This window comes from Harpegnathos saltator, unplaced genomic scaffold (genome assembly GCF_003227715.2).
Source record: "Harpegnathos saltator strain DR-91 unplaced genomic scaffold, Hsal_v8.6 scaffold374, whole genome shotgun sequence".
Classification (NCBI taxonomy): Eukaryota; Metazoa; Arthropoda; class Insecta; order Hymenoptera; family Formicidae; genus Harpegnathos; species Harpegnathos saltator.
In genome coordinates, this window is record NW_020230177.1 from 585,827 (window position 1) to 598,990 (window position 13,164).

General features: G+C 33.6%; 2 protein-coding genes across 2 annotated transcripts; both read left to right on the forward strand.

Moving 5' to 3' along the window:
* Window positions 1-995: 995 nt before the first annotated feature.
* Window positions 996-8,715, forward strand: LOC105189343 (ras GTPase-activating-like protein IQGAP1). The gene is made up of 23 exons (XM_011151390.3): window positions 996-1,100; window positions 1,495-1,585; window positions 1,664-1,898; window positions 2,001-2,145; window positions 2,277-2,434; window positions 2,507-2,641; window positions 2,739-2,823; window positions 2,912-3,003; window positions 3,091-3,253; window positions 3,326-3,492; window positions 3,555-3,689; window positions 3,771-3,927; window positions 4,011-4,256; window positions 4,362-4,510; window positions 4,668-4,811; window positions 4,903-5,226; window positions 5,322-5,492; window positions 5,587-5,700; window positions 5,780-6,919; window positions 6,989-7,118; window positions 7,216-7,486; window positions 7,650-7,931; window positions 8,235-8,715. Exons 1-23 carry the CDS (start codon window positions 1,061-1,063, stop codon window positions 8,593-8,595), a joined length of 4,935 nt encoding a protein of 1,644 aa, XP_011149692.1. The 5' UTR covers window positions 996-1,060; the 3' UTR covers window positions 8,596-8,715.
* Window positions 8,716-10,928: 2,213 nt separating this feature from the next.
* Window positions 10,929-12,634, forward strand: Xpac (DNA repair protein complementing XP-A cells homolog Xpac). Its single transcript, XM_011151401.3, has 6 exons — window positions 10,929-11,036; window positions 11,316-11,479; window positions 11,557-11,659; window positions 11,729-11,853; window positions 11,948-12,224; window positions 12,304-12,634. Exons 2-6 carry the CDS (start codon window positions 11,319-11,321, stop codon window positions 12,463-12,465), a joined length of 828 nt encoding a protein of 275 aa, XP_011149703.1. The 5' UTR covers window positions 10,929-11,036; window positions 11,316-11,318; the 3' UTR covers window positions 12,466-12,634.
* Window positions 12,635-13,164: the final 530 nt, after the last annotated feature.

Sequence of the window (13,164 nt, forward strand, 5' to 3'; positions counted from 1 at the left end):
GGGATGAGTGGAGAATATTCGAATAGAAGAGACTTTGATACGGCAATATATATTCGAAGATTTAACATTTAATACGTACTTTTATTTTTTCTGCTCCTCCCCCCCTCTCCCCCGCTCTTTTTAGACCACCGGGCATAGTCTGGCATAGAGATGGCAACTGTCATTGCAGCACGGACATAAACCGCCTGAAAGTGGATGTAGCATGGACTTCCACCATATGCAGATTTTACCACCGAGACCTGAAAGTGGATGTACTATCGTAGTTCCCCTCTCAAAATGGATGCAGATGGCGTCCTTTCCCAGTGCGGAAAGTCGGTGTCGCAGAAAATGTCGTATTGGCCGCTCACAGGTTATTCTCTGATCATACCTCTTCTCCTATTTGTATTCTTCGGATAACTTTCCTTCTCTGTTTTCCTTTTTCAACGAATCATAACCCTATAAAATTGTCATCTCTGCTCATCGCAAAAGTTCTTTATATTCGCTTTTCAAATTTTTTATATCTGTACTTGAAAATTGATTTTTCTGTTAATAAATTTCCAAATATCATTTGTTTTTAACACTTGATCATTGTCTAAGCAACTCATAAATAAAATATAACAAAAATAGTCTCTATGAAATCTCTAAAAAATTAGTCTTTCTTGACACATATTGTACATTTCCTCTTAATTGGCATATTGTCTGTTATTAATATTAATTCGTGTGGCATTTGTCTGTTATTAATACTAAATTAATATCGCATTTTCTTTAGCAGTGCAAAGAATTGAAAACCATATTTTTCAATGTTTTATAATTTCATAAAAAAATCTTTACTTTAGGTCATGTGAGTCCTTCGTATTATTTCCTCAGTGATACCAACAATCGGCAAATGAGTATCGATGTTTCGAGTAGAATATCGATATCGTTTATACCCGTCCTCTGTTGTACGTTTTTAGCATTATTTAGCTAGTGCTGCCACCGAGTGACAAATTTAAATTCCGCAGAATGTAACGTATCGTTAGATGTTTTTTAGCTGTTGCTTTCTATTTTTCGTGTGACAATTAAACTTGTGCTTTCTCCCAGTATGGCTGATACTAATGATATTTTTATGCAAAATGGAAAAGGTGAGTACACTAATGATTTGGATATATATATTGCTTTATTATTAAAGTAGTTACTAGTGAATATACTTCATGTGCATCTGTGGCCAGCTGTGAACCTCTACAGCTGAAATTCTCACCGAACTGAATTACATATCAAATATTAACTTGTAAATGATTATGAAATTTATAAACTTAAAATTATGATTATAATTATATCATATATATACAATAATATGTATTTGAATCAATTGTTCAAGTTATTTAGAAGTAGAGTAAATAGCAGTATGTTCAAAAAATACATCTTTGACATGATACATCAATTTACATGATAGAGATAGTTCAAATACACTATATTTTAATACAGATAGTGTATTAAAAATATTAATTGAAATTACTATGAATATATATATTAAAGGAGAAGATAGGAAATCTGCTGAAGAAATGGATGCGTTACGTCAAAAAATGTTAGCATATGAATATCTGTGTCATCTGGAAGAAGCTAAGAAGTAATTTAGACTCTATTTTTATCTGTTTTGAAATATAGAGAGGTTTATATTGACAGTTATAACAATTTCTTTCTATAGATGGATGGAAGCTTGTCTGAGAGAGTCATTGCCTCCAACAACAGAATTAGAGGAGAATCTACGCAATGGAGTATATCTGGCAAAACTTGGTCACTTTATGGCACCTGATATTTTGCCATTGAATAAAATCTATGACTCTGAGCAGCGTAGATACAGAGTTATAGGATTACAATTTCGTCACACAGACAATATAAACCATTTTTTAAGATGTTTGAAATGCATGCAACTACCATTGGTATGTATGTTTAAAATATAATATTTTCTACAATATATAAAAAACCATTACGATATATAAATATATTGTTGTAAATGCTAATATATTGATTCGCCTTTATAGACATTTCAACCAGAAACCACAGATATATATGATAAGAAGAACATGCCACGAGTAATATATTGCATCCATGCTCTTAGTACACATTTATTTAAATTGGGGAAAGCACCGCAGATACAAGATTTATATGGAAAAGTAAATTTTACAGGTTTGTACTCCATTGTTTGACATGTTATATCTGATTGAGATATTGAAACAAAATAATAATTCAAGCACTTTTTTGAAAAGAGATATTAAATATTGTATTTTAATACTGTATTATCATGTGTTTCTTTCTAGATGAAGAGATTGACACTGTTAGTAAAGAACTACGAAAATATGGCATTCAAATGCCTGCCTTCCAAAAAATAGGAGGTTTATTAACTAACAATATTACTACTGATACTGCTGCTCTTCATGCTGCTGTAATCGCAGTTAATCAAGCTGTAGTGAAGAAAGTATGCACATTTTATTTAATCCGGCAAGCAATTTTGTAATTATTGGTAACACAAAATGGCTTTTTTTTGTAGGATAACACAATGGTATTACAAGCACTTCAATGTAAAGCAACACAGTTAAATAATATTATGCCTATTCATATTGAAAATTACACCCAAACATTGTCAGAAGCTAAAGTTAAAAAGGTAGAAGCTGCACTTAACAGAGTATGTATTATAATAATATAATTTTATAATTTTACGTATGTTTATATCTAACATATCAGATTTAACAATTAATCTTTTTTATTCATGTCATATTTAGTCTCTCAATGACAGTTATGAGCCAGATGCATATGATGAATTATTAACGCAAGCTGAAATACAAGGACACATTAATTATGTGAATGGTAAGTATAAAATAGATTTTGATAATTTTTATAGATGTAATAAAAATATTTGACTTATAACTTGTTATTATGATGAAATATATTTCAGCTCATTGTGCGCTAAAAGCTATTGTTTCATCTGTATATTGTAAAAATAATCAAATAATATCTGCTCTGATGATACAGACGTTATCTCTCAAGGTATAAGAGTATTTGAAATATTACGATTATTTATTAAAGATATATTTTTTGTTACAATATTAATATTAAAATCGTTATTTCTCACAGAATATAATACCTGAAAATGCTGAAATATACAACGAAGAACTGAGACGGCTATTCGAGAGCGCCGAGTGGCACGACATATTTTCTAAAAGCATTCACTACTGGAGAAATCTGCTTCAGAACTCGATTGATGAGGGAAACGAAATTGCACTAAAATATCGCAAGCGTTAGTACCATTTAATGAGATTTTTATAAACAATTGATAGAAAATATTCAATACAACTATGATTAATTACAGGAGAGGAAACTGTGACACGTTTAAATATGGCTTTATTACAAAATACTGATGAAGAGAAATTTTACGAAATCTTGCGGAGCCCTTACTTGGGAATTGCTCGTCACATCGATGAATTTGCAGTCCCATTATACTACCAGGAGATGAAAGAAGATCGCTTTGAATCGGAGGTAAAGTAAAAATTCACAAATTTAACACAATCTAGAAACAAAATCGACAATTTTTCCCACAGGATAATATTACTTACGACGACATAGTAGTCAGCATAACTGTGTTAACCGCTATCGCATCTATTTCCAAAGCGGTAGACACGGCAAATCCAGACCTTGTATATGAAAAACTGTCGAGTGCCGACGCACGTATATCCGTAAGTATAATAATAAGCTATAGTTATTTGCAAGAATAGAAACGAACTGTTTAAACATAACATTGGAACCCACACACATAGGACCTAGACGAAGACAATAAAGTGAAATATACCCAGGAATTGGCGAATACTCGACACGAAAAGCAACTAAGTAATCTGAAGTGCTCTTTGTTAACTTACAGTGATATTCAAATATGCATCGATTCAGTAAACTCACAGTGCATTAAAAACTCTGAAGGTATAACAAATGTATTAAATAGGTCTCGATTGTGTGTGTATGCATCATGCTATCAAGTTAATATTGATAATTCCTTTAAACAGTCATAGAGATTTTACAACGATTAAATCGGGGCGTAATTGAGAACGATTATGATAGCTTGACGGAGACTTTTAAAACGATACGTGCGAAGCTCAATATACACATGTATTCGTACGACATAACACTTTATCTAAAGCTGTTCAAGAAACGCTTAATAGAGAAACAATCTGATGGGTCTGAGTTATGGCTAGATGACATTGAAACTATAGCGGAAATGGTTAAATCTGAAGACATGAAAGTCGAAAATAGTACGTTCATAAATATGCATTTATATTATTTTTAGTTAGAATTTGTCATAATAAATATAAATTTTCATTCATTATCTTTATGTATTACATTGTATTTGCTTGCAGTGATTACATTTTTGCATGATATTAATGATGCTGTGGAACGGGATAATATGCCAGATATAATTGATTGTCTTCAAACATTCGGATGTACACTCGATGAAGCATATCACGAGGAATGTTATCAATCATTACGACAGTTACAGAAGCGAAAAGTAAAAGTTCTTATAAAAATTATACAGAATATCTAGAATTTGGAAAAAAAGAACCAATGTTTATTTCTTTTAAAACATACGCACGCACGCACGCTTTAAAACATACGTACACCATATAATAATTATTTAATTATAGTTATCTATCTAATTATTGTAGCGCGAAATGTACAGCTCCTCGTACGTTTTATATATTACTGATGACGGAAATGAAGCTTATATCGATGTAGACAACGGTGGGTATACATGGGATCAACCAACAGACATTATGGAATCTTGCTATATCACGAGGGAAGATGTAAAAGTATGTATTCCTTTTTGCATCTCTGTGCTCTTATTCATTTATTATTAAAAACACATGTCACCAACATTCTCTTTATCCTGTATGTTTGTAGGAAATAATTGAATCTATTGGCGTAACATCGAAGGAACGTGAGGAATTTCACGAAAGTAGAATATTCGAAGAAATCATCATCAGATTTCAGGCTTATATTCGGGGATATTTGCTGCGTAGAAAGATTCACGAAATACGCTCTCAGTTTAAAAAGAATGTAAGGAAAGTTATCACGATACAAGCATGGTGGAGAGGCGTTATGCAACGTAAACGATATCTCAAGTTTCTGGAAAAAAAACGACAAGATGCAACATTAAATAGGGACGAATCATTAAACGCGATAACAATGGATAATTATGATATATTAAATCTATATAAGAACAAAGTGAGTTTTTAATGGAATTTTTGCTCAAATATTTCAGTTACTGCTTTTTATTGGTACACTCTAAGTATTCTCATAAAATTTCGCCTCCGCAATAGCAAGATATTAAGCGGATTATAAAGATACAGGCCTTGTGGCGTGGCCGAATATCCAGGAAAGCTTTTCATTCGTTGCTGTACTCGGAAAAACCGTCATTCGCTGTGGTCAGACATTTTTCAACGGTATTAGGTTTCAACGCGGAAGATTATGACAAGGATCTGGAGCTACAGGTACGATAACTCTTATGTTGCTTATTTCGTTACTTAATTGCGTACCAGGATTCTATCCGCATATCCAAGTTCCTTTCACAGCCGTTTGTTTCAGAAATTGAAGCTGGATGTTGTGCAGGGTATAAAGCACAATCAAAATCTGTCGCAGCAGCTGGATAGTATGTACGTCAAAATAGGATTGTTGATCCAGAATAGAATAGCATTACAGGTACATCTTCCAAAGTTTGACATCTTGCGTACTTGTAATTATAATTTTGTTGAAACGCATATTATATGTTTATTTGTAGGATGTGGTAGTGCATAGCGAGAACCTGGATACTCTTGCAAAGGAGAAGAATGAGACTGAGGATCAGGCGATTGTAAACGACAGTATTATGACGAAAGCGCACAAGGGTCTTAGATCGCTGACGAAAGAGGGCCGTAAAATGCTGGAGGGATACCAGCACTTATTTTACGCGTTGCAAACAAATCCGCAGTATTTGTCGAAATTGTTGCACTTGCCTCCTCAGGGCAAGACGAACAAATTATTTCTGAAAAACGTTATCCTGACATTGTTCAATTTTGGTTCGAACACGCGAGAGGACTATCTACTGCTGAAGCTTTTCGGCAGCGCGTTAAGGGAAGAGATTAGATGCAATTGCGACAAACCCTCAGATGTCTTGACCGGCAAACCGCTTGTGCGCGAGATGGTGGTGAGTTACGCGAAACAGTTGAGCGGTCAGGGATTATTGAAGCAGGTCGTGGGACCATTAATCGAAAAAGTCCTAGGAGATGGAAGTCTGTATCTCGAGACGAATCCATCCGACATATATAAGATGTGGCGAAATCAGCTGGAAATGGAATCCGGCCAAATTCAAGACATGCCTCAGACGGTGTCTCGAGAGAGCGCATTGAATTTTCCTCACGTGATCAGAGCGTTGAACACAACAATAAATAATCTGAAAAGTATCTCTCTCGAGTTTCTGAATAAAATAACGGAATCTCGCGATTGGATACCATACGGAATGCTTTACATGGCGAAGGTCCTGTACGATTCATTAACAGATAAGTTCCCGCACGCTCCTGAGAAGGATATTTTGAAGGCCGTCGGCAATTTAATTTACTATCACTTCATCAATGCTGCAATCGTAGCGCCCGACACCTTTGACATCGTGTCGTTGCCGGTTGACAAGTCGTTATCCAGCAACCAGAGGCGGAATCTGGCCACGATTGCCAAGATTTTGCAGTTCGCCTCCACGAAGAAGGGTTTCGGCGACGAGTCACCACATTTGGGATGTCTTAATCAGTTCATAATCGATTGCCACGAACGGTTTAAGAGCTTTTTCCGACACTGTTGTCAGGTGGAGGATCTCGAAGAGCACTTCAATATTCATGAGTACACGGAAGCTACGCTTATACAAAAACCGGAGATTTGTATATCCTTACAGGTGAGCGATCAACTGTATAAATATTCAATAACGGGTGACTAACACGCAATTAACGTGAACGGTTTGTAGGAAATATGTGACATACACAATTTGGTGCTGAAGTATCAGGATGAGATAGCGCCAGATCAATCTGATCCTTTGCACGACTTGCTGGAAGACTTAGGTCCGGCTCCAACTGTGGCATCGTTACTCGGAATATGTGAGTTTAAATAGGATACAGAATAGGATACAGAAATCGACAAACACATTATTATATGTGATATTTATTATTAGTGCCTATTCTCTCCTCTCCGCAGCTCAATCGACATATGAAGCGAATTTACCGCGATATAGCAAGACCGAGGTCTGTTTGGTGTTGACTAACAAGTACCAAGTGCCGCGACATGACGACGCTAATCTAAATAATCTTTTCATACAAGCGAAAGAGTTGCTCGTCTCGGTTCTTCCGTTTTTAAAGAGGCAGACTTTAATGGAATCTTTGGAAACCACTTGTTCTCCGATGTACGTGAAGCTGTACGATCATGAACATTCGATAGCAGCTCCGACATTACATGTTATTCGTGAGAGGTATCTTTTTCGATGTTCAAGACCTAATATTTGTATCTGATGTATTTCGTAATGAGTTTTACATTTTTACGAAAATCTCCGTATCACACCAATACTCTATACAACTGTTAAAAGATCAAGATGCTTCGCAAATTATTAATACGTGATGATATCTTCATGACAGCTCTTCCATAAACGACTGCAAGCTGCAATTACGCTCGTACCTGCACAAACTCGAACTCGAGGGATGGGTTAGCCGTGTGGATGGTTATCAAACGATTGTGACTGCTATAGCGAAGGATATTTGCAACAAGAAGAAGTACCGTGTTATGAGAGATAAGGAACTGCAAACACTGCGTGCGACTAAAGAACGATTGGAGGAGAAGACCAAGTATTACGAGGAGCAAGTTGAATTCTATAATCAGTACATACAACGTTGCCTTGAAAACTTACACACCGGAAAAGGGTATGTTGAGCTTCACGTTGACTTGCTTTAATCGGGCTTCGTCATTGGGCTTTTAAGTGGAATAATAATAAAATTACCTCATTTTTAAAAACAGTTGTCAAAGTCATATAAAAGTTTTCCGATTTTCAAATGTTTGGAATAAAAGGAAGTTTTCAAATGAGTTTTCTTAAAGCAAAGCGCGATTGAGGAATAACGTATCGATTCTTCGCATTAACCTATTAATCATATGCAATGTTCTTCACGTCGATCTAAAAAGTATTCACAAGCAATATCTTGATAACAAGTCACTGTAATTCTTTACAGTGCACGTCGTGCCTATCAAGCACTGCAGAAAGATACGCACGGCAAACTGAGATCCAAAATGACGTTAAGATATTCCGCCTGGAAGCTGCAAGAGAAGGGCGTGCTGGTGGAGGTCGACGGTTTAACACAAACGGAGCTGAGAAACGTCATCTTCGAAATAAGCCCAACAGAGCATGGCGGTCTCTTCGCGGTGAACTGCCGTTTTATGGGCCTCGAGATGGAGAAACTCGACATCAACATACAGGAGTTACTGCAACTGCAATACGAAGGTGCGTCTATTATGAATATGTTCGACAGGGCGAAGGTCAATGTGAACTTGCTCCTGCATCTCCTTAATCGGAAGTTTTACGGGAAGACCTGAATACAACCTCGCTCGAAAACGCATATCGGCAAAGTTTGAGAAACCAAATTCTTGAACGAAAATGAAGTTGATTCGACGCGTATCATCTACGTGCAATTTATTGCTAGCCGAACGTACTTAGAAAGCGAGCACCTGGTCACTGCGTTCCGTCGCTATGACAAATTGGACGAGTAATTCGTGTTCAGTACTTCCATATGTCGAGAGTGTTCTAGAAGTCGATAGACTAATATGCTAAATATGTAATACGCAGGGTGCGACAGATTTCTAAGATTTCATTTCACCATGCGTTGATATTTTCCTGTTATCTTCTTTCGATTATTTTAAATATAGCTGAAAGAAATAAATAAAAAAATAAAATGAGAAAATAGTTCTTAAAGAAAGTATAGCAATAGAAATATTCTACGTCAGTGATATTTCAGTTATTAATTAATGAGCTTGCAAAAGCCAAATTCTGTTCAATCTCATGTGCATTTTTAACTTTGGAAAGTTCAAAAATTTGTGCGCAAAAAAAACAGAATATTTATAAACAAGAAAGTTGATCCATTTGGCTTCTGTAAGAGATTTATTCATCAATAATTTGTATATTATTAATGTGGAATATCTCTATCATTCGTATCCTTTTTATTGTACTTTTACTTTTTTTTTTTTTTTTTTTTTTTTTTAAATATAAAGTTCTGCTTTCTCATTTGCTGCTTTAAACTGCAGTTGAAATAATCGAAATAAAACAACGACCTATCATATATTTTATACGACATAATTTGTCGATAAGTATTGTTAACGCAGAGTATTTCTACAAATTGCTTTCTATAAAACCTCGCAATCTTTTGCGCCCTAACGATATATGCATTTTTGAGCAATCCGTCTAGTCTTAAGTCTAGGTGTAATATGACGTCTAGATATAATGTACGCGTTGTAAATAATCGTATCTGTGAAAAATTGAAAGTATTAGTATGCAACGATCGGTCAAAGTCATGTATATATGACGCTTCTGTGTATTTATATCCGTGATTATGAATTAGAATATACAGACGTCATGATATGGACTTAAAATATTAGATATACTTTTAATATTTTTTACTTTTATTTGTGACACTGTAATATACTGTCTTAATAATCAAGAATAGTATTAAAGTATATATGTTTTTATCAATTTTAATAAATATGTGTTCTTTGTTCCCCCTAATCATATTAGATTTAGGCCCATTATTTTTACAAATTAGTAACTAATTATTACAAATTAGTAATTAATTAGTAGTGTTAAAGTAGTTACTATTTTGTGAAAAATAATGGATCTAAATAAAGAATAAACAGAACTCGGATCCGTTATTACCGGACCAGAGATATAAAAATAAGGGGTCTAATTTTGAGATGAGGACTAGACCCGTTATTTTTGCAAATTAGTTTCAAAGTCTCCGCTATGAGTCGCCACTTTCCTTAATGAATTCAATTCAATAGATAGCTCTGGGCGTGTGGGTTGTCGCTCCAATGCCACTCTGGAACATTTCCTTAATGAAGAAATGAGATAGTGATGGGTTAAGCCAGCGGCACACGGTGCTTGTTTTCGTGCTGGATTGTTTGCTGGATAAAAATACTGCGTTCTGATTGGTGCATTTCCATCCATCTTCGGAAATGTACCAATCAGATGCCGTGTGCCGCTGGCTTTAGATAGGCTTTGTACTTAAACCCAGTACACCTTTTTGTACAACCTTTATTCAATAATAAAAAAACGAGGTAGTGATACGACTCAATAGCAGATTAGCCGTTCTCTATTCCGTTCTGAAAAATAGAAAATTCAACGGGCTGTAACTTTAACAAAAATCATGCTATCGAAATGGTTCGAAAAGTATTATAAAACTTGAAGACCATATTTCTTAGGCATATTAATAACGCTGCTGCAGTTCTATAAGTTAAATAATCAGAAGCGACTTTTTAATTTTTGTATTCAATATATATGTATGCATTACATCCTAGATTAATTTATTCATTTATTACACTATTACTTTTATTAATATTTTGAATTATCGTTCATTTACTTCTCCTTTTTATTTCTTGCATTAGTGCAGAAAGCAAGAAAGTTCAGCTGTAAACGAGAGTGAGGTTTTTGAGGTTCTAACAATGGTTGCGTTCAGAAAACAAAGCGCTCACTGAGCGCTTAGTAACTATTGGTCCTTACTGTTAAGGTCATTTTACAATACGTGTCGTAAGTTGTAAGCCGTAAGAACTGGCCAATTATGGCCGATTATTTTTATAATAATTGATTGTGATTCGCCAATTCTTACGGCTTACAACTTACGACACGTATTGTAGAATGACCTTTAGATCCTTACATTCAGACCAATAACGTGGACGAATTACTCAACCGTTGTGTAACCATTGTGTTTTCTGAACGCAGCCAATTTTCTCACCTGTATGCTCATCTGAAATTTAAAAACCATCTTAAGGTAAAATTTTGTCTAAGTAGTCTACAAACCATTATTTTAATTCACTATGTAATGTAATATTTCAAATAAATATTAGAATGTTCCTCTACAGAAATAAATCTCTACTGTAACATAAATCTGATATCTAAAAATTAATCAGATTGATTTAGTTGTGTTTCCTTAAAAGACTTGGTTACAATCTTATTACTGATATATTATATATTTCCCTTCTTCCAAAATATAATCATATATAAACAGTTTATTTTTTATATAAATATATATGCATATATCTGTTGTTAGAAAATGGCTACTACGTCAACTACAATAAACATAGAAAATGATTCTACCAAACATGGGGACAACACAGAGATAAAAAAACAACTTAAAGAGAGAGCTGAAAGGAATCGTCAGAGAGCTATGTTATTAAAGAAATCCAAGATTATAACACATCCCTATGCAAATAGGTAGTTATTTGAATGTTTATTAAATAAATATTTGAAAGATATTTTATTATAATTAGTAATATACTCGATTATTATAGCGACTCAACAAGCAAAAGATTGTTAAAAGTACAAGGACAGCGTGTTATCGACAGTGGTGGAGGCTTTCTCATAGAAGAAAATGGTGATCTGGAACAGCAAATGGTATATCACAATATATGTTTTTATATAATATTTTTGAAAACATTTAGTATATAACTTTTGTTTTATTAGTTAAAAATAAGAATAGAACCAGAACCTGTGCTTGGTAAATTCAACGATTGTGAAGAATGTCAACAAAAATTTGGTGATTCATATCTTTTACATACATTTGATCTTTCGGTCTGTGATGAATGCAGGTATGATTAATAAAATATAAAATAAATTGACATATTAATAACTAAAAATCTGTCAGCAAAATGAAAAGTTTTTATCAAATCTCTATTTGTCTAGAGATAAGGAAGGAAAACATTCATTAATTACTAAAACAGAAGCTAAACAAGATTATTTATTGAAAGATTGTGATCTTGATAAACGGGAGCCTGCACTAAAATACATCATACGGAAGAATCCACACAACTCAAATTGGGGCGAAATGAAGTTATATTTGCATTTGCAAATTGAGCAAAGAGCTTTGGAGGTTTGGGGTTCAAAACAAAACTTGTTGAATGAAAAAGTAATGCGCGATATCAAGCGAGAGGGAGCAAAAATTAAGAAATTCAATAAAAAGGTATCTTGACTAATTATATTTTTTCTCACATTGTGAAGTTGAGACTGAATTAATTCTCGTATGTTTCACTGTTATGAAGATGAAAGAGTTGCGCATGCAAGTTAGAAGTTCTTTGTATGATAAGACAACCAAGGCTGCGCATGTTCATGAATTTGGAGAAGATACATACAACAAAGAAGACGATACATATACACATACCTGTACAACCTGTGGTTATGAAGAAACTTATGAAAAAATGTAACAATGCACATTACAACAAATATTTGTAGCAGCATGAATTATATACAATTGGTTCAATTTTTTATACTGAAATATACAACTTTGTTTCGAAAATTTGTGAAAAAATGCAATAGTATGGATATTATGACAATATGAACGATATATTTAATTCTTTTGTACAAGTCAAATATATATCAACCATATCTTATATCTTTCATTTGTACCATACATAAAGTACTTTTATTGCAAAATTCCTATTTTGTACATCTGTTACATAACTTAATAATATTACTGATATGTTATAATAATAACATATCAAATAATATATAATATATAATAAAACAATCATCAAATAATATATAATATATAATAAAACAAATAATATATAATAATACCGAGGTGACATTGGCTAGAATATGAGCACTTGGACATGGTGCAATGCAGAGTGATAGGTGCACTTATGTGTTATTCTATTTTCTACATTAATATAAAAATTACATGCATATGCCAATATTATTAATATTAAGTCTGTCTCTGTTATTATTGTCCCATCGATAATAAATATTTATTAGGAAAATGAAATAAATAATCAATCAATCATCAATTTTTTCAAGAAATTTTATATTTTAAAATTTACGTATATTTATTTATATATAATATTGTACTCATGTCTATTATTTGTTATAGTATTTTATTATCTTTTCGTTTTTATTTACATTTC